General features: G+C 37.8%; 1 protein-coding gene across 1 annotated transcript in view; it reads right to left on the bottom strand.

Moving 5' to 3' along the window:
* Positions 1 to 1,980: 1,980 nt before the first annotated feature.
* Positions 1,981 to 26,687, bottom strand: part of LOC149160591 (beclin-1-like protein) — a 271,962-nt gene continuing 247,255 nt past the window's right edge. The window contains exon 10 of the mRNA XM_089435385.1: positions 1,981 to 2,460. Within this exon, the coding sequence (XP_089291511.1) occupies positions 2,253 to 2,460 (208 nt within the window). The 3' untranslated portion in view covers positions 1,981 to 2,252. The remainder of the gene's footprint in view (positions 2,461 to 26,687) is intronic.

Genomic DNA, 26,687 nt, shown 5'->3' with positions numbered 1-26,687 from the left:
AGCAATAAACTAATGTAGAGCCCATTTGAGATCACAAAACATATATTTCAAGGCCTTCGTCCAATTTTCTTTCTTATTGAAGCTTTCATTGATGGTAAAATCATCCACCTATCATTTTCGATCCTGAAACACAATCAATAAGATGTAACAAAATATTAACATTTTTGAAGAACTCTATAATTTTTTATCATAAAACACAACCAATAAGATATAATAAAATATTAGAATTTTCCAAGAAATTTGGTCTTCTTATTTGACATGGTCATGTTACTTCATCCCAAGGGACAATGTGTATCACATAATAAATGTGCATCTTTAATGTGTGCTGATGCATCAACAGATTTCATACACATTGTCCCCTTAGGACAACTAACCAAGAAATTAAGAAGGGTCCTACCCTTCTGCTCAGTTCAACCATCTGGCATCACTGTGCATCCAGTGTGTTCCCATGATTCCCTGAACTCCTCCAATCTAGTAGCGCAATCAACCTTTTCTTTTTGAAGAAGAGGCCCTCTCAACTCTGCAAAGGTAGGGGCTTTGTACCTCGAGCCAACAACAACATCAAATATGGGTTGGTAGAATGGGTTGGTCTTGGTCACGTGGGTGTGAAATGTGATGTTGAAGAACCGCTCTCACTCCCCCGCACTCCTTAGGCCCCTACAAGTTGGCTTTTTACCATTGACTTGTTGTCTTTTCCCTCCTCTTTATCAATCAATGATTTAATGGTCTGTGGATGATTTCTTGAGATTTATTTTGGCAAAGTTTTATATTTTGCTTGGGAATTTGCCCCAAGTGGAATTTTAATCTGTTGACACTCCTTGACATATGCTTGTCACACAACTTGCAAGCCAAATATTGTCTACTAACCCCGCCCGCCACTGTTGAGTATACGAGCAGGTTCACCATATTCCCACATTGGGTCCAAATTTCTCAACATTTTGTTTGAAACTTTGAACTTGAATTTGAACCTAGGGCACAAAAAAAAATTGAAAAAAAAAAAAAGTTTCCCATCACATAAGAAGCATACACAAATGTAATTCTTAATTTTAAATTTTAAATGTCTCTTCTCACTCATTTGAACACACTCATTCACTAAACAAGGGTTTGAATTCTTTATTCTTGAAACATGTAAACAATCTGGACATTTTGAAGTTTGATTCAATCCAGATTCTAAACAATGTTTTGATTCAAATTTCTAAGCAAAAATAAGCTAAAAAAAACTAATAGAAAGATTTAAGAAACCAGTTGTGTAACAAACACTAAGAGAAAAATTAAAATGCATACCTTGCAGCAAAAAATCAGCACATTGAATCTCTCATGTTGAACAATAGGTAAATCTCCAAATCCACACCACCAAACTAGTAAATCCCCTCCTCTTGGGCAATAACAAACACCTCCCCTCTCCACAGGGACAAATGGCAAAAAGAAGAGTGAAATACGAGTGTGATTTTCGGCCTTTTCCCTGACTTATCCGTGGCCTGGGTGGGCTTCACGAGTTTTCCGATAGACTCCCGATAACATCCTGAATTTTTCGATAAAATCGCAATTTTTTCGTTTTCAGAAAAACCGGAAAAAACTCAGACTTTGCCGATCTTATCGAAACTTTTTCCACACAAACTTATAGTCACCAAAAGTTCTATTGTATCAACATTTTTTGAAAGAAAAACTGTGAGTAGTACATGGTGCACCATAGGAAAAACGCATCATGAATGATGTCAACCCACTTTAGTTACGACTAGTTTTGTTTAAATGAAAATAGGTGATCTTAGATAGAAAAATTATGTTTATAATATTATATTAAACTTCTGCATTTCAAGACAAGCAGTCCACTTTTGCTGGTTTTGTAGTCTTCTGTTAAAGATATTAATGTTGATCCAAAATAGATAAAATGTAATAGAGAAATATTGTTCATACTAGAAACAAATGCAATATCAATATTTACTTGCAAATTTATCATCGCTCATGCAAGTACCACAGATTATTGAACTCGCTAATTATATTTCCTTTTGGTTATGCCCAAACATTGTGCTACAATGTATAATTATCATGGAAGACTTGCTTGATTTGCCACGGTAGCATTGTCTTCGAAGAGTTGCTTCATTTGCTACAGTAACATTGTCTTGGAAGAGTTGCTTGATTTGCTATAGTAGCACTGTCTTGGAAGCATTAACCGACTTAAAATCATATATACAATCGCCTTGTTATCTCATGTTCAATTTTTCCTCATAAAATCATGATATTCATTTTCATATCTATGTAAGAGAACTATCTGTTGAATGCAATGAGCTTGACCCTGAAGCCATCGAAACGGTACCCGGACGCTTAAAATCAGAGTGAGCAACAAACCAATGTAGAGCCCATTTGAGATCACACAACATATACTTCAAGGCCTTCGCCCAATTTTCTGTCGTATTGAAGCTTTGATGGATGGTTAAATCGCCCACCTTATCATTTTCGATCCTGAAACACAATCAATAAGATATAACAAAATATTAACATTTTTGAAGAACTCTATAATTTCCAATCTTAAAACATAACCAATAATATATAATAAAATATTAGCATTTGCCAAGAAATCTGGTCTTCTTATTTGACGTGGTCATGTTACTTCATCCCAATATAGAAAGCTTGATGCATAAATTGCGTAACATTTGGTTCAGAGACCTAGGGGCAGTCAGATTTCATTCTAAAAAAGCTTACAGAATGCGTTTTCTCTCAAGTGAATATAGCAGGAGTGTGCCAGAGAGATCAACACTCAATTATTGAAGTTCATACTGTGTTCAACAAGCTGATGGAAAAGCAGCACAGAAGCAACCGCAACTAAATTGTTAACTCAAAAACAACAGAACAAGAAATGCCTTCAATATGAAACTCAAAACAAGATACAAGATTCATTCAATATGATAAATCTAAAATCAGCGTTCAACATGCTGAGACAAATTCCATTTTACAATTCTGCAGATTATGATTCGGAATAATTCAAGAGCACTAAAGAATAACAGCCTGTGAAGCATAGTATAAAAACGACTGGACGGAAGAGAATTATGTCTGACATGCTGGACTGATTGCAAAATTGCTAAGGTCACTGAAAAATTGGAGACTAAGTTTGCATTTAGCAGTTTTCCCCATATCAACTTTAGGAATGATTCATGGCAGCAAAGTAGGGTAATCTGAATGAATAATTCCACCCTTGGCCAGATGTTACAGTTTTCTCTTCATAACCTTAAGAATCTAATATAAAACACAAGTCACGAACAAAATCCCAGCTTACCTGCTTAGGGCACTTCTTATACTCATTACAAAGGATGTACTGCCAGATAAAGATTATCTGCTCTATGTAACATGATCGTTACTTTCTCTGCTAGATGAAGTGGTTCGATGAAAATAGTAAAGATCCATTTGTGATTAAAGAGTCATAAGACTTAGTTGAAAGTAACACAGATAGCATGCATCTCCTTCAGTACACGTTTTGGTCAAACAAAAATAGAGATGAAGAACAAAATGTTGCCCTTCTTAAGGAAGCTTTTAAAACTTTCATATGGTAAAAACAATACTTATCAAATACAGCCATACAGGACGACCTTATAAAAGAATATGTTACATTCTTATTTTCCGGTACTGTGCAGTATAACAGGAATTCACAATAACCCTAAAAAAATCCGTAGTTTAAAAAAACAGGGACCCAGCAATAACATCGTTCTTTGTTCGGTGCATAGATTAAATTAAAAATCAGACAAAACTCTGAAATACTGGAACATTTGCATCACCAAAGGCTAAAAACGTCAAACAAGGGTAAAAAAATGCACGAAAAATCCCTCAAATTGCAAATCCCAACCAAGGCCTCAATTTAAGACAATTTTATTCACGTCTGGATGGAATAAGGTACAAAAATATCTGAAAAAATGGAATACAAAACCACCACCCAGCAAACCCTTGAAGCACAGATTGCAAGAATTTTACACAAAATTGAAAATATTAGTGTATACCAGAAGACACCCAAACTCTAAGGGGGGCAGGCTTTCATCAATGGAAAATTATATTCTTCATCTATGAAATGCATTTGATAAATATAATTGAAATCTAAATGTGAAGAATTGAATGGTTGAATTTTAATGCAAAAAAGACAAGTTCAACCCCTTGTGCTCTTTCCAGCATATATGAAATATTTATCATTAACATCATACTTAATGTTAAAGAATAGGAAAATATGATTTAAAATTATTCATATTTAACTAAGATACCATGAAATGTTGCTAATATTTTATGATTAACATCATACTTAATGTTAAAGAATAGGAAAGGAAAATATGAGTTAAATAATTCATATTTAACTAAGTTACCAGGATTCGGATCGGGATGCGATACAGATCCGGATTCGGATAAGCAAGTTTTTTGAAAAGCCATAAAATATTTTATAATTTTTAAAAATTAAATTTATATAAAAATAAAATAAAAACATATATTAATTTTTAAATATATAGTACTTATAAAAATATATATTAGATAAATAATATCAGAATTAATGTATTATTTATAAATATTAATCAAAATTAATTAAATTTATATAAAATAAAAAAAATTATAATTTCTGTTTAAAATTTTAAATATAAAACTTCTATATAATATTTTTTAAATAATTATTAATTTCAGGTGGAAAAAAATAATTATTAATTTAATAATATTAAAATTAATGTATCATAATATTGAGACATTAATTACTAGTTATTATATTTAAATTAAATGAACTTACTTTATGAAACTCACCATTTTTATGTTTAAAATAAACATAAAATTTAAAATTTAATTAGAATATCCAAATGCATGTTATAATCTTGAATGAAAGTTTATAATATGGTCAACCAAGCAAAAAATTAATGCACTACGGCTGTGAATGAAAGTTTATAATATGGTCAACCAAGCAAAAAAAATTAATGCACTACGGCTGATTTTTAATTAGAATATCCAAATGTCCGTATCTTATAATCTTGAATTAATGTTTATAATATAGTCAACCAAGCAAAAATTAATGCACTACTGCTGATTTTTCCAATATTGAATGAAAGTTTATAATATGGTCAACCAAGCTAAAAATTAATGCACTATGGCTGATTTTTAATTAGAATATCCAAATGCCTGCATCTTATAATCTTAAATTAAAGTTTATAATATGGTCAACCAAGCAAATTTTAATGCACTATTGCTCATTTTTCCAATATTGAACGAAAGTTTATAATATGGTCCACCAAGCTAAAAATTAATTAGAATATCCAAACGTCCGCATCTTATAATCTTGAATTAAAGTTTATAATATGATCAACAAGCAAAAATTGATGCACTACAGCGGATTTTTTCAATATCGCGTTATTCATCCACTAACATTTTCATAAATTTGGAAATATGTAACTTATAATCATGAATTAAAGTTTATAATATGATCAACCAAGCAAAAATTAACGAACTCCCTTGTTACTACAGCGGATTTTTCCAATGTCGCGTTATTCATCCACTAACATTTTCATAAATTTGGAAATATGTAACTTATAATCTTGAATTAAAGTTTATAATATGGTCAACCAAGCAAAAATTAACGAACTCCCTTGTTAATTATTCTTTTTTTCAGTAAGAAAAAATCATCATGTTATATATTGAGAGTAATATATGGATCGTGGATACAATTTGAAGACCGCAGTCTTGGTGTAATGTTCTGAATATAATGCATCTAGTCCTCGGTCACAAAGACGAGGGAAGAAAATACATATATAATTGGATCCGGATGAGCGCATATGATTGCGTAGAAGGAGACAGCAGCATGTGGAGCATAAAAATAGTATATGTGCGCATGAAGACATGGATATCAAAAAAGAGAGCAACTGTGCGATTGAAACTGCGCCAAGATAATGAGTGTGCCTAAAATAAAGAGGGATCCAGAGAAACAAAATATTACAGCCTTTGGATAATATTGAGAGAATCATTGACATATAAGAAAAAACCGAGCTTCAATGCGCTGATGCAGGAAGGTCTCAGCAGTCAGATCTGAGAGGGCATGGATCCCATAATAAAAGGCAGAATGGAGACCAGCGGCAGGCAGGAGGCCTGAAAGATGCGCCTGTTCCTCCACGTCCAGATATTCCAGCATGTGAGGCAGAAAAGAGCCTGTCTATCGGAACTTTGATCTGCCCACCATAAAAAAGCATCCTGTACAGAGGAGAATAAACAGTGAGGAAAACCGAAGAGTGTCGAGAGTTCATACCAGATTGCTTGGGCGGCAGGGCATTGGAGAAACATGTGGGAGTTGGATTCATTCTCCAGGAAGCAGAGAAGGCATCTGCCAGGACCATGCCAACCTTTCCTCTGTAAAACATCCCATGTGAGGTTCTTATCGAAGAAGAGCAGCCAAGAGAAAAGAATGGTTTTTAGAGGGCAAGGGGCCTTCCAGAACTTAACTGGAAAAACAAAGGGAAGGGGAGGGAGATCAGCAATGATGGAGGAGTATATTTTCCGGACAGAGATGAGATGAATGTTGGAGTCGATGGACCAAATGAGGGAATCTTTTGTGCCATGTTGGACAATCCCATGGTGGGAGAAACGGGTAGTGAAGGATAGCCATAGAGGGCGGAGGGGGGGAGGGATGGCGAGCTGGAGGTCGGTTTTCCATATCGGATGAAGAGAAGACCAGGAGTCTATGAGGGAGTTCCAAGTGAAAAAACCTCTAGAATGGAAAAAAAGGAGCAATGTAGGGGGGATCATGGACTCCAGGTTGTATAGAGTGGGGTCTATACCAATAAGGATGGAGGAGCCGGAGAATAGAGTCCATTTCATGCCCCTGAATTTTCCAATATCGCGTTATTCATCCGCTGACATTTTCATTCTAAAATTATACGCTGAAATCTAATTTGGAAATATGTGCTGACGTCAAACCATTTTACACAAACAAATGTTGGTCGTGGATCCGGATGCGAATCCATCTTTGATGCGGGGATCCGTGGATCCAGCGGCTGGGCCTAACGGATCCGGTAACATAGTTTAATGATGTTAGTAATCTACTGATAAGTTTCTATGATCTGAAATCAAATCACAACAATAACGAATGGGAAAAGACTTGATACAGTGGACATACAAGCATTCAACAATAATTGTGTTGAAAATGCTTGTTATTGATGTCAAAGGTTGTTCAAATGGAAGAAAAAGTTAGAGTCAAATAGCATATTTCGAGCCTCTGGAAATATCGTTTTTGTATTTTTCAAAGCCCCATTTACATGCCTTATCTTTGAATGTATTTTTAGCTCAAATGGAAGCATAATATATATCATTGGAAAACTTATTCCGAAACCTTTCCAACAATATATGGCACTCCCTCTAACTCCTCACGGTTGAGGAGAAATGATTTCTGGAATATTCATTATACAGTGTACCAAGTCAGCCTAGCCTATGCACAAGTCAGCCTAGTCAATGGGCAAGTAGCACTCGCTCAAATACTCATGATTGAGGAGAAATGATTTTTGGAATATTCATTAAAATGATTTTTGGAATATCGTTTTTGTATTTTTCAAAGCCCCATTTACATGCCCTATCTTTGAATGTATTTTTAGCTCAAATGGAAGCATAATATATATCATTGGAAAACTTATTCCGAAACCTTTCCAGCAATATATGGCACTCCCTCTAACTCCTCACGGTTGAGGAGAAATGATTTCTGGAATATTCATTATACAGTGTACCAAGGCAGCCTAGCCTATGCACAAGTCGGCCTAGTCAATGGGCAAGTAGCACTCCCTCAAATACTCATGATTGAGGAGAAATGATTTTTGGAATATTCATTAAAAGGATTTTTGGAATATCGTTTTTGCATTTTTCAAAGCCCCATTTGCATGCCCTATCTTTGAATGTATTTTTAACTCAAATGGGAGCATAATATATATCGTTGGAAAACTTATTCCGAAACCTTTCCAACAGTATATGGCACTCCCTATAGCTCTTCACGGTTGAGGAGAAATGATTTTTGGAATATTCATTATACAGTGTGCCAAGTCAGCCCAGCCAGTGCACAAGTCGACCTAGTCAATGGGCAAGTAGCACTCCCTCTAAATCCTCATGGTTGAGGAGAAATGATTTTTGGAATATTCATTAAAATGAGTTTTGGAATATTCATTATACAGTGTGCCAAGTCAGCCCAGCCAGTGCACAAGTTGACCTAGTCAATGGGCAAGTAGCACTCCCTCTAAATCCTCATGGTTGAGGAGAAATGATTTCGTTTTTGTATTTTTCAAAGCCCCATTTACATGCCCTATCTTTGAATGTATTTTTAGCTCAAATGGGAGCATAATATATATCATTGGAAAACTTATTCTGAAACCTTTTCAACAATATATGGCACTCCCTCTAACTCCTCACGATTGAGGAGAAATGATTTTTGGAATATTCATTACACAGTTTGCCAAGTCAGCCCAGCCAGTGCACAAGTCGGCCTAGTCAATGGGCAAGTAGCACTCCTTCTAAATCCTCACAGTTGAGGAGAAATGATTTTTGGAATATTCATTAAAATGATTTTTGGAATATTCATTATACAATGTGCCAAGTCAGCCCAGCCAGTGCACAAGTCAGCCTAGTCAATGGGCAAGTAGCACTCCCTCTAAATCCTCACGGTTGAGGAGAAATGATTTTTGGAGGAGAAATGATTTTTGGAATATTCATTATACAATGTGCCAAGTCAGCCCAGCCAGTGCACAAGTCGGCCTAGTCAATGGGCAAGTAGCACTCCCTCTAAATCCTCACAGTTGAGGAGAAATGATTTTTGGAATATTCATTATACAGTGTCCCAAGTCAGCCTAGTCAATAGGCAAGTCAACCCTGCTTTTCGGGGTCAATTGCGCCATATATAGGTGTTATGTGGATGAACCTAAGACTCATTCGCTCAAGTCAATTTGGGTCTATCTAAGCAAATGAAGGAGCAGTTATGAGGTCCACACCTCATGAACCAAGTGAGGTGAAGCTGAGGTGGAGAGGTTTTCTGTGGGAAGGGATTTGAGCACATTTTTGAAAGGGGTTTTGGTACTCTTTGGGAAGGTTTTGGTCTTGGTTAGAAGGCAAGTTGCAAAGATGTTCTAGAGGCCAAGTTTCAGCCCTATTGAAGGCTATTTTTAGCCCTGTTGAAAGCCGAAATTCAGTCCTATTGAGGCTAATTTTCAGGTTAGTTTTGGGGGCCAAATTCTGGTGTTGGAAGGTCAACTTCATGCCTAATTTGAAGGCCAAGTCTTGGAGTTTTGAAGGCTGATTTCAGGGCTGGTTTGAAGGCTGGTTTATGGTGTGTTGAAGGCCAAGTTCAAGTTTGGTTTATGGCTGAAGTTGCAGTTCTATTATAGACCAAGTTCTGGTCTGATCTATGAAGTGCCCAAGCACTATTCGAGAGTTGTTGCAAGGATCTTTGGAGGCGAAGTCTAGTTGGCTAAAGCAGCATTAAGAGAGATGTTAGCTAAAGTAGTTGTGAAGTTAAGGCAATGATAGGGCCAAGCCCTATTATGGACAAAGGCGCAGCAAGAATAGGGCTATTGTGGATTTTTTTTGTGATAGGCTTGTGGGCTACATAAGGTGAGTGTTTAGTGCAAAGGTTGATATGCCATAGGAATTAATCTTCTAGGAGGATTTTATTTACTTCTTTAGAATTTTTTTACAACATTAAATACAACAATAAATTCAACTTATCTCCTCTTGAAGAAGCATCTCTAAGGTTCTCTTTGCACTGAAATCTAGAGTGATATTTGTGAAAATTTCAAGTCTGAAATCCTATCGCAGCAACTGGTATTATTTCTTCTAACTGTTAATTAAATTAGCAGTTTATTGCTACGACAATAACGAAATAAACACACTGCAATCTTCACAAATAAATTATGCGGAAAATAGTAGCACTAGAAGCTAAGAAATATGCTAGCACACACACATGAAAATTGACACACTTATTCTTGCACAAATCCCCAAAAAAACCCAACTTGGGAAAACCGGTGCATTATTAAGCAACAGTGAAATTGTGAGTACAATCTGGATGTTGAAAACTGGCAATCCACCAAAGTTCTACCTCTTAAGAAGATCATGCACTGTTAGGGGGAGCACATGTCAAACACTATGATAGCAGAGGCAGCTCTATGATTTGAAGACCAACATATTGTCAGGGAGAGTTATCCGTAATGAAGATGGGGGGGCTAGCATGATGACAAGGAGTGGTACAACGATAGCGGGAGCATCGTATGAAGAAGTTGCCATTGATGTCAAGGGGGAGAGAATGCTGAAAAAGGGAAAATATTGCCATCAATGACAAAGGGGGAGATTGTTGGATAAAATTGTCATTGATGTTAATAAGATGCCAATTTTGGTACATTTGTTGAAGCCCCTTGTGTTAAAAGAGTAAAAACTAGCAGTGTTGAGTGCAAACCCTAGATACACAAGAAACCCTTACTAATATGAATCCTTGTTAAATATATATAGCATCAGCCCTAAGTCCTAAATGATGAAACCCTAGCACTACATTACAATGATTCCCTAATCTACCAAGGTTCATTCATAAGATGAAACCCTAAAGATGCTCACATTGACCTAAAACCCTAAATACCCATTTGAAGATGCCCTAATTCCAATGAATAAAAGAACCCATGTAGAAGAAGCCCTAATCTAGAAGCCTTGCACACCCTAAGCCTATGCATGAATAAAGCCCTAATCCTAATCCCCTAATCAATCATAACATAAAATTCCAATGGGTTGTCACGAATTCTAGGGACTGCTATAAAAGAAAAATTATTTTTTTGACATTAGACACATTACCTTAAAATGGTTCTTTCACCAACTTGTAGAGGAGGTCAAGATCTTTCTAAAAAGTATTTATATGCCCTATAAATCTTTACCATTGAAGAGTTCTTGAATTTTGAAATATGCATATGTCAAATAAAAAAAATTTGCAAAGCCGACTTAAGAAGCCTCACATGTGCAAATGTGTCTCTTCAACCGTTGTGTCTCTTCACAATAGACAAACAAGTAAATGTGCAGTTCGGTGAAGCATGAAAAACAGCTCAGGAATTTCAGAAAAGATTAAGTGAAAAAGTGAGAGAAAAAGAGAATTTTGGGTTGCTCCTATAGAATACTTTTGGAGTAAATCTGGGACAATTTTTTGGGGATAATTTGAGTTAGAGATTTCATACGTGTAGAAAACTTCTGAAAATTGTGGATCTGAGATAACACGTCATACCTTAGCCTAATCCAGACTTGTGGCTGACCAAACACTTTAGATCTGTAGAAAAAAGACTCACAAACTTGTGGCAAGCTTGTACCTTGAATCTGAGCCAAAAAAAATACAGACTTGTATACACAAAAGTAACTTCTAATCCAACCACCTCAAGACTGCAATTTCAGCCCTTTCTGTAGCACAAACCTGTAGCTTGTCACTGGAACTCACATTTGTGAAAACTTAACTTGTTAAAGTTTATCTTGAGATGTTTTGAGACCGCTGACCTTAGATTGAGGGGCAGCAAAACAAAATTCTGGAGCAGCAGTATTTTGAAGACATAATTGAAGACCTACGGCCAAAGGACAATTCAGATATGTGGCTTATGTGACAAGGTTAAAAACACGAAGCAGACCTGAAGTAATTTTGGGAAGCCTGTGGAGAACCCTCTTTGGAAGCAGCGGTTGAAGTACTGGCTGGAGCAGCCTCAATGGGTCGACTTAAGAACTTATAGTACAGCCCTTGTGAAGTCCTATTGGAGACAACATTGAAGACTTGTTTGAAGCATCTTGAAGTCCTTGTTAAGGCAGACTTTTGAAGCCCTTTAGACCAATGTTGTTAAAAGCGCGAGCAGGATTAAATCGGCGCCGGGAATGAAGCGGAAAAAATCGGAAAAAGCGGGAAAAAAACGGAAAAAAACGGGAAAAAAGCGTTTGGTACAAAAATATTCATTTTTTTTTCATTTTTTTTCAATTTTCATTATAAATCGCGCTGCCAGGGACCTCCGAGCTTTTTTACGAAAAAAGAGGCCTTTTTTCAAAAAAAAAACTTGCTTTTTTCAAAAAAAAAAGCGGGCTTTTTAAAAAAAGCGCATTTTTTCAAAAAAAGCGGCAAAAAAATTTTTAGGCGCTTTTTTCCCATAAAAAGCGCGATTAAATCGGCTTAGGGAAAAAATTTGAAAAAAGCGCGCTTTTAACAACACTGCTTTAGACATCCTTGTGACACATTGTCGAAGATCCCTTGAAGTTCACTGTGCAGACATATTGAAGAGCATTCAGACACCTTGGAGAATATCTTTGGAGAAGGTTATCAATCCTTCTCTGTAGTAGAGGAGCACGAATCTGTGGCTCTGTGGCTCATCTTTAGTAGATTTTTGGATATTGGTTGGAACAAGATTGAAGGAAACTCTAGCAGACTTTGGATCATTTGAAGCAGGTTTATGGTGAAGTTACAGTGATACCCTTTGAAGACTTTGAAAGTTGCAGAACTTTGCTGGAGATCTATTGAGGACAGTGGTTGGTAGTCTTAGAGCAGGCTTGATAGCTGGAACATTGGAGAAGTTTGTGAGGTAACATGATGCACAATTGAAGCCCTCATGGTGTGAAAGTGAAAAACGACCCATTGAAGTCTTTTTGGAGCAGCTTATTGAAGACATCCTGCATTTTTGAATCCCTGTTGATGACACTTGTAGAGGTTGAACTTGGAGATATTCTTGGTGACATTGATGCATGACTAAAGTCCTCATGGAGTAACCTTGACGGAAGTTGTTTGGGTATCCTGAAGAGTCTCGGAGACACCTTCTGTGGATGCTAAAGTTGTCATTGATGAATGAAGAGTTATTGGAGATTAATTGAGGGAATTGTTGAAGATTATCAAGGCTTGTTGCAGAAAATATTGGAAGACTTGAAGAACCATTTGTACCTATATTGAAGAATTCAAGGAGAGGGTTGGTGCCTTAGAGGATTGGAATCCTCAAAAAGACAAAGTTGGAGCCCTAGAGGATTGCAGTCCTCAAGAAGACCAAGTTGGTGCTTAGTGAAATATAGGTTGGAGCCTGGTTGATTTGAAGATTGGAGTCTTCATTTAGGGTTGGAGCACTAATCAATTATTGTACTTGATTCGTTGTAAAGAGGATTGGAGTCATCAATTCTTGTTAGTAAAATTATTTTTATTGTGCATTTTGTGTTCTAATTTTATTAAGTGAGCTTACCTGGCATAAAAGTGGCAAATGTAAAAGGAAATACTGAGTCACCCCCCCATCAGTAGTTCCAACATTTAGTATCATAGCCGGTACCTTTACTTACAACCTAGCTGTGAAAATTCCTAAAATGGAACCCCTACTGCAGCGACAGATGATATTTCTCCTACTTGTTAGATTTACATGAACAAGTTATTTGCAGTTCCCTACGGCAAATATTGAAATACATACACTGCAGCCTTCACTTAATTAAATATTATGCGGAAACAAGACACTGAGCAAGAAATAAAATACAACACAAATGACACCGTTATTTTTGAATAAATGTCCCTGAAAAACCTAATGCAGGAAAACTGGTGCAACAAATCTGTGGGTTTTATTATTATGCAATGGTTAATCTGAGTACAATTCTTGGATGCTCAACTAGCAATCCGATATAGAGAGAAACTAGACAAAACAAATGATGAGGTGCTCTCACCTTGTCACTAGGAGAATCTGAATCTGATCACGCTAAACTAGAGCCTCTCCGCAACATCTGCGCAGAATTGTGTCACTCCCACGCAGTTCCTAGGTCACCCTTGCTGGGTATCACATTGCTCCTTCTCCGGACCCTCTGCTGGCTGGAAAATCCGAATTTCTACCTCCCAGACTCATAGCTTGGCTCCTGGCTACTGAAACTCGATTTCCTCAATAGGAATTCGATCTCCCTCTAAGGCTTGAGCTTCCACTGCGTCAGGTCTGAGTGGGGCAGTGATCATGGTGTTCTTCACATGCTTGATCTCTTTCTTCATTTGCTTCTTCTTGTTGTAAAAAGTTATTTAGATCTGATAATCTCTGAATATCACACTCTAAAAGCCTTAAAAGCTTCATTTTCTCAAGTCTTGATAAATTTTCCTAGTTTTGGGCATATTGGGCATTTGTTGTAGCGTCATTAACTTGTTGATCTGATGATTTGTTTATAAATTTACATCTGCTAATTATTCGGAACAAAGCAACCAAAAAAAAAATTGTTTCATATATTTGGTAAATTCCATGATCTAAATTGATTTTCTAGTTGTTGTCATAACTATAATAAGCGTTGGAATTTTCTAAACTATCACACTGTTGATTTGGATATTTGAGATCTAACACTTGCTTTTCTTGCTCTGAGTTACAAGGATTTTTGAATTTTACACTTAAAGCACTCATACATTTAAGCTCTAAATTTATTCTTATGGTTGGTTAAGTTGCTTTGACACTTGGAATCTAATTCGCATTTTGATAGGAACATTTTGAGTAAATTTTATTGGCATCATGTAATCATTGGCTAATTGACAAATTGGATAATTTATTCTAAGTATCTTGTGGATTGATTCATTGGCAGTTGTGCCCTTAAGATTGTCCTCTAATTGTTGTTAAATACTTTTGTCATAAGGAGTAATCATAATTTAAATACTTCAACACTTAAACAATCTTAACTCTCAAGTAATTTCACTCATCATCTTCACACAAGCATCCTAGGACTTAGCTTGCATTAATAATTTATCTCCAAGCATAAGCTTAGTTGATAAACTCCTAGAGAAACCCTTTTCCAATTAGCTTAAGGGATTCAACTCTTCTTAGTGGTTAACATAGTGACCTTGCAGTGGCTAGAGCCACAGTCTCTGCAATGCTGGAGGCACTGGGTGGGTGGAACACAGAGGGAGGTATCGTTAATCAGGCCACTTTTGGCTTTCTGTTGGCTTCCATTCACAACCTACTCTGAAAATTGTTTCTCAAAACAGTTAAGGGAGAGGTTCAACATAGACTAGGCATTTAAGCTAAAAACCAACATCCTTGCATCACAACTAGCTCTTAGGAATTGCATATCATATAGGATAGCCTATCATATTAAGTTTCCATCTGATTACTTGGCATTAATTTACATTAAGCAAGAATTGTCATTCCATAAGGCACTAGTCTCATATTTAAAATCTAATTTAATCATTAATCTTGCTAAATTTAACCAAGTAGCTAGGCCACTCATCTGTCTCTCAAACAAGTAGGTTCCCAACTTGTTTTCCTTCATCTCATTTCCATAGGGACTACCCCCCATAGCCCACTGTTGGGAGACAGCTAGAACGAAGTGGGCGGGGATCACACTGATAACCCCCCCTGAGCGATTGTCACGGTGCCAGTACAATCTGGGCAACAACAAGCCTTAGTCCCAAAGTGTTGTTGTACCCTATAGTTTTAGCCTACAAACTAGGCCTACTAGTTTGTGCAGCAGCAAGGTGTTTGATTCATCTCCTTAAGATCTAATGACATTTTATTGCAGAAGACTATTTGTATTGTGATTTATTTGTAGGTTTATTCATTTCCCCATCTAGAGGCTCAGTTTATTAGGATTTCATAGGAGGGTGGTGTTGGAAATAATACTGAGAAGGGGGGGGGGGTGAATCAGTATTAGAAACTTAACAATATTTCATTTCCATAAACAGATTTGTATACGCTACTTCTGTTAATGCAACTTGCGTATATACGCAACTGTGTTTAGAGCAACCAACGTATACCTTGTAAACTTATTATTTAGTCAATTGATCTTTAATCTGTGTATCAGAACCATATAAGCAGTAACAGGTATAGTAAAAACAGAGCAGACAATCACACACAAGAACACAAGATATAAGGTGGAAACCCAATGTGGGTGAAAACCACCTGCTACAATTTGTCTCTATCTTCTTTTAATAAGAAACTTCTTTTTACAATATTTTTGTACTGGCGCAATCTTATACCAGCACGCAGGCTTCTACCTGCAGAAGGCTACAACCTTCTCTCATTCTCCAGCTTCTCCTGGAAGGGAGCTACAACCCCCTTAGCTCTTGTACTAGCTGATGTACTAATACATAGGTGCTGACCTACAGAAGGCTACAACCTTCTCTTTTCTTCCAGGGACCACGTTTCATAAATCTTCAGACTGGATCCATCAATAACATCAATCAAACATCAAATATATCTGCATCAATCAATCTCCTTTGCACCAACCAAAACTGAATCAAACAATCACTTTTCTGAACGCTATAACCAGAACCCAGAACACTGCAATAGCAAACAAAAGTAGCTAAAACATATTTTATGAGACGTATGCTACTTCAACGTGTCAAACTTGCGTTCATACGCTGTTATCTGAAGGCCGACTTGCGTATACGTTGTTTTGAAATGCCGAACCAGCGTGTATACGCACCTTTTCTATACTGAACCTGCGTACAAATCTGTAAAAAAGGATTTAACCTTTACAACTATTCAGACATCAATTATACCCAGATCATCAGATTTATAGATGCGCCAATAAAAGATCAAAACCACACAAAGATACTTCTCTTCAAGCCTAAAAATCTTGACCCATCAATAGAACTTTATCCTTCTTCAAGCGCTCAGGTTCCTCCTTGATTCAGATCCAGCTATGCACCATAACCCAATGACCAGTAGTCTAGATCTTTCTCTTCATTAGATATTCAATGCTTGAGTGTCGTTCCTAATGATCTCCTTCTCCTTTTATAGTCTTAGGCCTTACTCAATACCATGGTCCAAAACCACTTAGAAGCAATACCTAGGACCAAATACCTGGGGTCAACACTTTGGTCAAGATACCTTGGATCAATACCACGGGTCAAAATACCAGGGACCAAATACCACAGACCAAAACCAAGTTTTCCAACATGTACGCGCTTTTCCTTGCGTGAAAGTGCGTGTATACGCATACACGCCTTTTGGTCTGCTAGCCCGCGTGTATACGCAGTTTGGTCAAGGGGAACCTGCGTATACTTCTTTTTCTTTCATTCTATGAGCCTGAACTGTGATCTGTCATCTGAGTGAGTTGCCATCAAGGACAACACATGTGCCAAACCTGTGTCATAATGCCAACAATCTCCTCCTTTGGACTTGATGGCAACCCCAAGTCATTCTCCCCCTTTTTCATCAAGGGCAAAGGGTTATGCTCCCCCTGAGTACATGCTGAATTCTCTGATATGCTGAAGTGTGCTGATCATGCTCCCCCTGACTGTAAGCAAGGTCTGCAAAAAGATGTTCTACAAAAAGAACATGACTCTATGCATCATAAATGACCTTCCTATCAACAAAGACTCATACATACATCCATTTCCCAACCAAGTGAGGATATACCAAGATTGACTCATCCATCCAACCAAGTGGGGATATACCAAAAGTTTATACATGATAAAACACGAACATTACATCATCCATCCCAGGCATAGTGGGGAAACAAAATAGGTCATTACACCTTAACAATAAAATATATGCATGACATAGAGACAAAATATCTAAAACAAGACTATGATAGTCATCAGCAACTATCATCAGCAACATCTATCAATCACCGTCTAGACCAGCAACCATGATGTCCCTCTGTGCTTGAATCAAAAACAATTGTAAAATTGTACCAAGATCTTCTAAGATAATGCCAACAATGCATTATTAGAAGTATATGCTCCCCCTGAACCTGTGCCAGATGATCACTGTCAGACCCATATCAGACTCTTTTCATCCTAATTCTGGCCCACTGATATTCTTCAAACCAACATATACATGGTTGTATCTACAGCAACCGGCGTATGTACGCGGATACGCTTCATGAAACTTGCGTACAACCATTGTTCTCTGAAACAGATAAGTGTCAACAGCAAGATGATGCATCAACTACTCCCAGCTTCTGTCTGAGGTATTCAAATGTCTCTTTGGGTAGTGGTTTGGTGAATATATCAGCAACCTGTTCCTTGGAGGGAACATACTCCAATTTGACCTTTTGTTCAAATACTTGTTCCCAGAGAAAATGATATTTGATAGGTATGTGCTTGGTCTTGGAATGCATGACTGAATTCTTTGAAATACTGATTGCACTTCTATTATCACATAGAATAGAGATAGGTGGAGTACATGTGATCTAAATCTCTTGCAATGTTTGCATCATCCAAAGGAGTTGTGTGCAACAAGATGCAACAGCGACATATTCTGCTTCAGCTGTAGATAATGCAATTGAACTTTGTTTCTTGTTGAACCAAGACACCAATCTGGAACACATATAGAATGCACCACCACTAGTGTTTTTTCTGTCATCCACGCTTCCTGCCCAATCTGCATCTGTATATGCATGAAGTGTGAGATCTGTATCTTTGGGATACCATAAGCCAAAGTTTTGTGTCCCTTGAAGATATTTAAAAATCTTGTTGACTGCTTGAAGGTGTGCTTCCTTTGGATTTGCTTAGAATCTTCCAACTATTCCCATTGCATGTATGATGTCTGGTCAGGTACCTGTTAGATAGAGCAAACTACCAATCATGGATCTGTAGGTTGGTTGATGTACTGCTGATTCATCATTTGCGCTAAGGCTGCATCCTGTTACCATAGGAGTACATACTAGTTTAGAATCTTCCATTCCATATTTCTTCAAGATCTGCTTGAGGTACTTGGTTTGTGATAGAAAAATACCATCTTTATTTTGTTGAACTCGTAAACCAAGAAAATACGTGAGCTCACCAAGAAGGGACATTTCAAATTCTTTTTTCATTACCAAAGCAAAGTTTTGACTCGTGGCTTCTTCATTACTCCCAAAAATGATATCATCAACATACACAACAAGTATTATCAATTTATCATTGTCAATTTTTATATATAGATTGCTATCAGCTGATCCTTTTGAAAAACCTTGTTGATGAAGGTATTTTTCAAGATGATAATACCAGGCCCTTAGAGCTTGTTTTGTTGGAATTATGATACAGATGTTGTCCTTGATGGCAACTCACTCAGAGGTATGATACAGGTGGCAACTCAATCAGATGGAAGCAAAGCAGGACAAGAGAGAGGTATACGCAGGTTAATCTTGATGAAAGTACGTATACACGCGGATGATCATAATAGAAGACGCGTATACGTACACACGCAAGTTCACAGAAATAAAGGCGCGTACATGTCGGAAACTAAGTTTTGGTCCGTAGTATTTGGTCCATGGTATTTGGTCCGAAGTGTTGACCCCAGATATTGGGTCCAAGGTATTGGTTCAACATGGTTTTGGACCATGGTATTGAGAGAACCCTAAACCTATATAATGAGAAGATCATTAGGCCAAGTTGGAGGGTGGAAGTGATGAATATCTGATATGCTCGTTATGGGTTTGTGATGCTTTGCTTGATCTGAACCAAGGATGCACTCATGCGGTTGATGATGAACAATGAATCGGAATCTTAAGGCTTGGAATGTTTATCATTATATGGTTTGATTATGGATAGACTAGATCTGAATTATTGTCACATGTTTTATTGTATGAATGTTATGATCTGGGTATGACTAATGTCTGGAACAGCTGCAAAGTTATGAGTAAATATTTGCAGATCTGTATGCGGGTTGGCTTTGGTGAAAGCGCGTACGTACGCTGGTTTGGTTCTTCATAGTAGCGTATACATTATGAGATATGATATTTGAAGTTGCAGTTGGATCTGGTTATTGTTGCAGAGCAATGTTGAACGAAGCGGAAGCGTTTTTTGGAAGCGGGGACGCCGAAGCGTCATTTTCCAAAAATCTAGGAAGCGAAACGTCCACGGAAGCGTCTGCTATATATATATATATATATATATATATATATATAGCATTTATACTCAAAACAAACATCCCAAATACCAAATTAATTGTAGAAGACATGAAAACATACATATTTTTGCATAAATCAAGATAGATATAACATCCATTGTACATTAATGATCTAGAATCTAGATTCTTCTCCTCTTGTCTAGCCTTTGCCTCTACCTCGATTGTCTAGGGATATTAGTCAACATTGCCCAATTTTGATCAAACTACCTAATTCAAGACTTAAAATATAGTAGAAAAAGCTTAACATTTTTTATCGATGATTTTGACTTGATTGAAAGGTAATTTTTTGCTAAGGGTGTGCCGTGTGACAAAGGAGTTCAACAATTAACACCACCAACACTAGGGTACATATAGGGCTTGGTGCTCTTGATTAAATGCTAATCGCATACCTTCATACTTGATATAATCTAATGAAATGCCAAAATCCCATTGATCCTGAATTCCTGAAAACTGTTAAGTCTGCTGAATTTTGAATAGGATATGAAATTCTATTTTCTCCATATGAAGTCCAATGAGGCTGGAACCACTCTCAAACATCCTAAGTCATTTCATGGTAATGTTAAAAATTTAAGTAAAAGGATGAAAATGAAAAATAAAGGAGGATGTCACTTTTACTTTAAGAATTTAACATTACCATGAGGGAGCATCTGCTATATTTGTATTTTTTTTGCCTTCATTCGTCACACTAACCCAAGGTGGACCCACCCCCAACAAGCAAACTCACCTAAAATTAAAAAAAAAAATGAAAAAAAACGATTTTCTAAATGCTTTTCCGGAAGCTTTTCTGGAAGCGTACGCTTCCTCCTCCGAAGCGCCACGCTTCCGACGCCCGAAGCGCCGTACGAAGCGCGCTTCGATGCTTCGGAAGCGGCGCTTCCATACAGCGCTTCCAAATTTCCAGGAAGCGACTAAAAAAGCCGAAGCGGCGCTTCGAATTCGGAAGCGCCGCTTCCAGCCAACCTTCCTAGGCGCTTCCGTACGAGACGCACTTCGGGGCTTGGAACTGTGGGGGGGGGGGGCGCTTCGTGCAACACTGTTGCAGAGTTCTGTTGTCTGTTCTGTGTTCTGGTGACTGCGCTGTTGACAGGGTTTTAGTGTTTCATTATTGGGTGATTCAGAGATTGATGATGCAGGATGAGTGTTTTGCAGTGGTGATTGATTTTGTGCTTCAATGTTGTTGATGGGTCCAATATGAAAATTGGATGAAATGTGGCCTTCAGATTATGGTGTTGTGCTTCAGGAGTATCCAGTATGAAAATTTATGAAACGTGGTCCCTGGAGGAAGAGAGAAGATCGTAGAGTTCTGTAGGCCGGCGCCTACGTACTGGTAAACATATTGGCCAATACAAGAGCCAAGGGGTTGTAGCTCCCTTCCAAGAGCAGCTAGAAAACGAGTGAAGGTTGGAGCCTTCAGTAGGCCAGCGCCTACGTACTAGTAAATGGATCGGCTAGTACAAGAGCTAAGGGGGTTGTAGCTCCCTTCCAGGAGAAACTGGAAAACGAGAGAAGGTTGTAGCCTTCTGCAAGTAGAAGCCTACGTACTGGTATAAGAGTGCTCCAGTACATAAATATTGTAAAAAGAAGTTTCTTATTAAAGGAAGATAGAGACGAATTGCAGCAAGTGGTTTTCACCCACATCGGGTTTCCACCTTATATCATGGTGCTCATGTGTGTTGCTTATGTGTGATGATCTGTTCTGTTTTACTGCTCCTGTTTACTGTTCATATGGTTAATAATGTTCTAATGCACTGATTAAGAATCAACTAACTGAATCATAAGTTCACTGGATATACGCTTGTTGCATTACACACAGTTGTGTATACACGTGGTTTTCCTTAACTGAAGTAGCGTATATGAATCTGAATATGGAAATGAAAAAGTTATATTGATTTGATAATACTGATTCACCCCCCCCCCTCTCAGTATTATTTCCAACAATTGGTATCAGAGTAGGTCCTTTGGTAGAAGCTTGATTGCTTGAAGGAGATCCGTAGAACAATGGGAAAGAAAGCGCGTCAAAAGAAGAAGACAGCTCAAAGGAACAATGACAGCCTGCCGTTGAGTGGAAGCAAGTATTCAGATCCTGAATCACCTCAGATTGAAGATGAACAAGCAAATGAAGCATCAGATAAAATCATAGATCAACAAGATCTACCTAGCAAAAGGGAGAGTGCCCTCAAAGAAGAAATTATCAGCTTAAAAGCTCAGCTGGAATGTGCCTTCAGAGTTCGTCAAATGCTGCAGGAGCTGAATGAAGAACAAGAAAAGGAGATTCTCAAACTAAGGCAACAAATTGAAGAAGGAAGAAAGTCTGAGGAAATTTTAAAGAAGCAATGTCTGGAAAAGGAAGAAAAACATCAGGTTGAGGTAAATATCTTGAAAGGTAAATTAGAAGAAAAGGATAAACTATTACGATTTCAAGATAGTACTAAGATTTTGGATGATATTCTTAGTAGTCAAAGGTCGCCTGCTATCAAAACTGGTCTTGGTTTTTATGAATCTGCTAAAGGTGAATCTAGCTCACAAGGTGAGGCAAGGAACTCTAATGAGAAATCTAAAATGATCAACAAGGAGATGAGAGGACAACCACATCAACAGCCAAGGAAAGAAATTCTTCAAAGAAAATCTTTTGCTCCTAACTGTGGAAATGATAGACGATTATTTCCTCCGATGAATAATGTTGAATGTTATGTATGTCATAATCTTGGACATGTCACAGCCAGATGCAGAATTAGAATGGTTCAAGACCGTCACACAGAAAGATCATCACGTTCCAGGTACTTTAAGGAATATTGTTTTGCTTGCAATATGTTTGGTCACAAAGCCATTGACTGTTTTAGGAGGAATGTGAAACATGTAAGATGTTATGCATGTAACAAGCTTGGACACATAGCAAAGGAATGCAGGAGAAGATTTTGGGCAACATACCAAAAGAAGAAAACATCATCACAGTTGAAGATATGGAAGAAAAAGGAAGTACAGCCAGAAAGATGTGGCATAGCAGAGTACACAGACATGACAGACTCAGAGGAAGCTAAAAGTGTGGAACATCAGTGTTCTAAATCTCATACACAAGTATCATGAAGACAAGTCGCGTATATACGCAAGTTAGATGCTGCACAGTCGCGTATATGGAGCTCTGAAGAAAAACAGCAGAACAAACTCAGGAAATGGTTCTGTTGTGGTATATGATGGTTGGCACAGGGTCAGGGGGAGCATATGCCTCGAATAATGCATTGTTGGCATTATGGTTAGAAGTCCTTGGTGATGATGCTTATTGACATATCTTACTACTGATTGTTGATTGACCAAGAGAATGGATTGTAGGTTAAGATGCTTATAGTGCAAATCATATAGTGTATGATAGCTGTTGATAACTATCATGGTCTTGTTTAGGTCCTTGGTCTTTGTGAGTCATATGATGTATCTTATTACCCCACTATGCATAGGATGGATGATGTAATGATTCTTGTGTTTGAGTCAAAAATGGTGTCCGTGTATCCCCTCTTGGTTGGGAGATTCATGTATGTATAGAGTCATGTTATGCTTTTGCAGACTTTGCATGTGCTCAGGGGGAGCATGGACGGATTGGTACATCTTGGCATGTACAGAGGGGGAGCTCAATCAGAAACTTCAGCATGTACTCAGGGGGAGCATGGACAGTAGAATGTATATCAAAGAAGAGAATATCTTGGTCCGCCCTTTGCCCTTGATGTCAAAGGGGGAGAGTGACTTGGTGTGGTGGTTGCCATCAAGTCCAAAGGGGGAGATTGTTGGCATTATGATACAGATGTTATCCTTGATGGCAACTCACTCAGAGGTATGATACAGATGACAACTCAATCAGATGGAAGCAGAACAAGAGAGAGGTATACGCAGGTTAATCTTGATGAAAGTGCGTATACACGCGGATGATCATAACAGAAGATGCGTATACGTACACACGCAGGTTCACAGAAGTAAAGGCGTGTACATGTCGGAAACTAAGTTTTGGTCCATAGTATTTGGTCCATGGTATTTTGGTATTGGTCCATGGTATTTGGTCTGAAGTGTTGACCCCAGGTATTGGGTCCAAGGTATTGGTTCAACATGGTTTTGAACAATGGTATTGAGAGAAGCCTAAACCTATATAAGGAGAAGATCATTAGGCCAAGTTGGAGGGTGGAAGTGATGAATATCTGATATGTTGGTTATGGGTTTGTGATGCTTTGCTTGATCTGAATCAAGGATGCACTCATGCGGTTGATGATGAACGATGAATTGGGATATTAAGGCTTGGAATGTTTATCATTATATGGTTTGATTATGGATAGACTAGATCTGAATTATTGTCACATGTTTTATTGTATGAATGTTACGATCTGGGTATGACTGATGTCTGGAACAGCTGCAAAGTTATGAGTAAATATTTGCAGATCTGTACACGGGTTGGCTTTGGTGAAAGCGCGTGTGTACGCTGGTTTGGTTCTTCATAGTAGCGTATACATTATGAAATATGATATTTGAAGTTGTAGTTGGATCTGGTTATCGTTGCAGAGTTCTATTGCCTGTTCTGTGTTCTGGTGACTGTGCTGTTGACAGGGTTTCAGTGTTTCAGTATTGGGTGATTCAGAGATCGATGATGCAGGATGAGTGTTTTGCAATGGTGATTGATTTTGTGCTTCAATGTTGTTGATGGGTCCAGTATGAAAATTGGATGAAACGTGGCCTTCAGATTATGGTGTTATGCTTCAGGAGCATCCAGTATGAAAATTTATGAAACGTGGTCCCTGGAGGAAGAGAGAAGATCGTAGAGTTCTGTAGGTCGGCGCCTATGTACTAGTAAACATATCGGCTAGTACAAGAGCCAGGGGGTTGTAGCTCCCTTCCAGGAGCAGCTAGAAAACGAGTGAAGGTTGGAGCCTTCAGTAGGCCGGCGCCTACGTACTAGTAAATGGATCGGCTAGTACAAGAGCTAAGGGGGTTGTAGCTCCCTTCCAGGAGAAACTGGAAAACGAGAGAAGGTTGTAACCTTCTGCAGGTAGAAGCCTGCATACTGGTACAAGATTGCTCCAGTACATAAATATTGTAAAAGGAAGTTTCTTATTAAAGGAAGATAGAGACGAATTGCAGCAGGTGGTTTTCACCCACATTGGGTTTCCACCTTATATCATGGTGTTCATGTGTGTTGCTTATGTGTGATGATCTGTTCTGTTTTACTGCTCCTGTTTACTGTTCATATGGTTAATAATGTTCTGATGCACTCATTAAGGATCAACTAACTGAATCATAAGTTTACTGGATATACGCTTGTTGCATTACACACAGTTGCGTATACACGCGGTTTTCCTTAACTGAAGTAGCGTATATGAATCTGAATATGGAAATGAAAAAGTTATATTGATTTGATAATACTGATTCACCCCCCCCCCCCTCTCAGTATTATTTCCAACATGTTTTAGACCATAGAGAGCCTTTCTGAGTCTGCAGATAAGTTTTGGATCATTTCCAAGGATGAATCCGTCTGATTGCTCAATATATACTTCTTCTTCTAGGTCTCCATTAAGAAAGGTAGATTTCACATCCATTTGATATACTTTGAACTTCTGAAAGCTAGAAAGAGCAAGGAACATTCTTATGGCTTCAAGTCTAGCGACAGGTGCAAAAGTTTCTTCAAAGTCTATACCTTCTTGTTGAGCATACCCTTTACAAACAAGTCTGGCCTTGTTTCTAATAACTTCTCCATTTTCATTCAGCTTGTTTTTGAATATCCATTTGGTTCCTATGACATTCTTATCATGAGGTCTAGGAACTAATTCCCAAGTATTATTCTTTTCAATTTGCTCAAGCTCTTCATTCATGGCCTTGACCCAACATTCATCTTTGCATGCTTCATGTAAATTTTGTGGTTCTATGGAAGAGAGCAATGCTAGATAGCTTGAAGCTTCTGTAATAGTTCTTCTTGTTTGCACACCTGCCTCTTTCTATCCCAAAATTTGAGTCTGGATGATTTTTCTGAACATATCTGGATGGAGTCTTTTCTTTTGCCGTTATCTGCTCTTCTGGTGCTTCATTGGTTTCCTCTTCTTTAGCATTAGTCTGATTGGATGTTGAAGGATAATCCTCATCATCTTCCCACTCCTCAGTTTTTACCTGCGTTGGATTTTCGCCTACTTCATCAACCAAAACATCAATACATTCAATAATTTTTCCTAGTCTTTTATTATAACACTTGTATCCTTTACTTCGGGAAGAGTAACCAAGGAGAATGCCTTCATCTGCTCTAGGTTCAAACTTGCCAAGAACTTTGAACTATTTTACTGTAGGAGTCTTACCATACCAAAGTTCATGAGGAGTTTGAGTGTTGTTTACCCAAACATTCGTTTTGTTGTGAATAGTGACAGCAACAAATGCAGCTTCACCCTAGAAGGTTGCAGGGGTTCCAAACTCATCTAACATAGCATGAACCATTTGTTGAACAGCTCTGTTCATCCTTTCTACCACTCCATTTCACTAAGGAGTCCTTGCGGTAGAGAATTCCCTTCTTATTCCATGTTCTTGACAAAAGTTGAAGAATTCATCCGAGGTAAATTCCCCTCCTTGATCAGATCTGAGACATTCGATTTTGCGATCTGATTCATTTTCAACCAAAGCTTTGAAGGCTTTGAACTTTTCAAATGCTTCGTCTTTATGCTTTAGAAGTCCTATCCAACACATTCTGGAAATATCGTCAATAAACAATATAAGTATTCTTCCCCACGAGGTGACTTTTTCCTTGATGGACCACATAAATCAGTATGGACAAGTTAAAGCGGCTTACTAGCTAATCCTTCTTTCTTAGAGAAATGTGTTCTGGTTTGCTTACCAAATTGACATGATTTGCATATTGTATTTTCTGGAATTCTG

The sequence above is a fragment of the Pinus tabuliformis genome, chromosome 5_2 (genome assembly GCF_031772625.1).
Source record: "Pinus tabuliformis cultivar Carrire ecotype Pingquan chromosome 5_2, CPIR1, whole genome shotgun sequence".
Lineage (NCBI taxonomy): Eukaryota > Viridiplantae > Streptophyta > Pinopsida > Pinales > Pinaceae > Pinus > Pinus tabuliformis.
The sequence above is the reverse complement of the archived record's forward strand: the minus strand, read 5'-3'. Positions and strand labels throughout refer to the sequence as shown.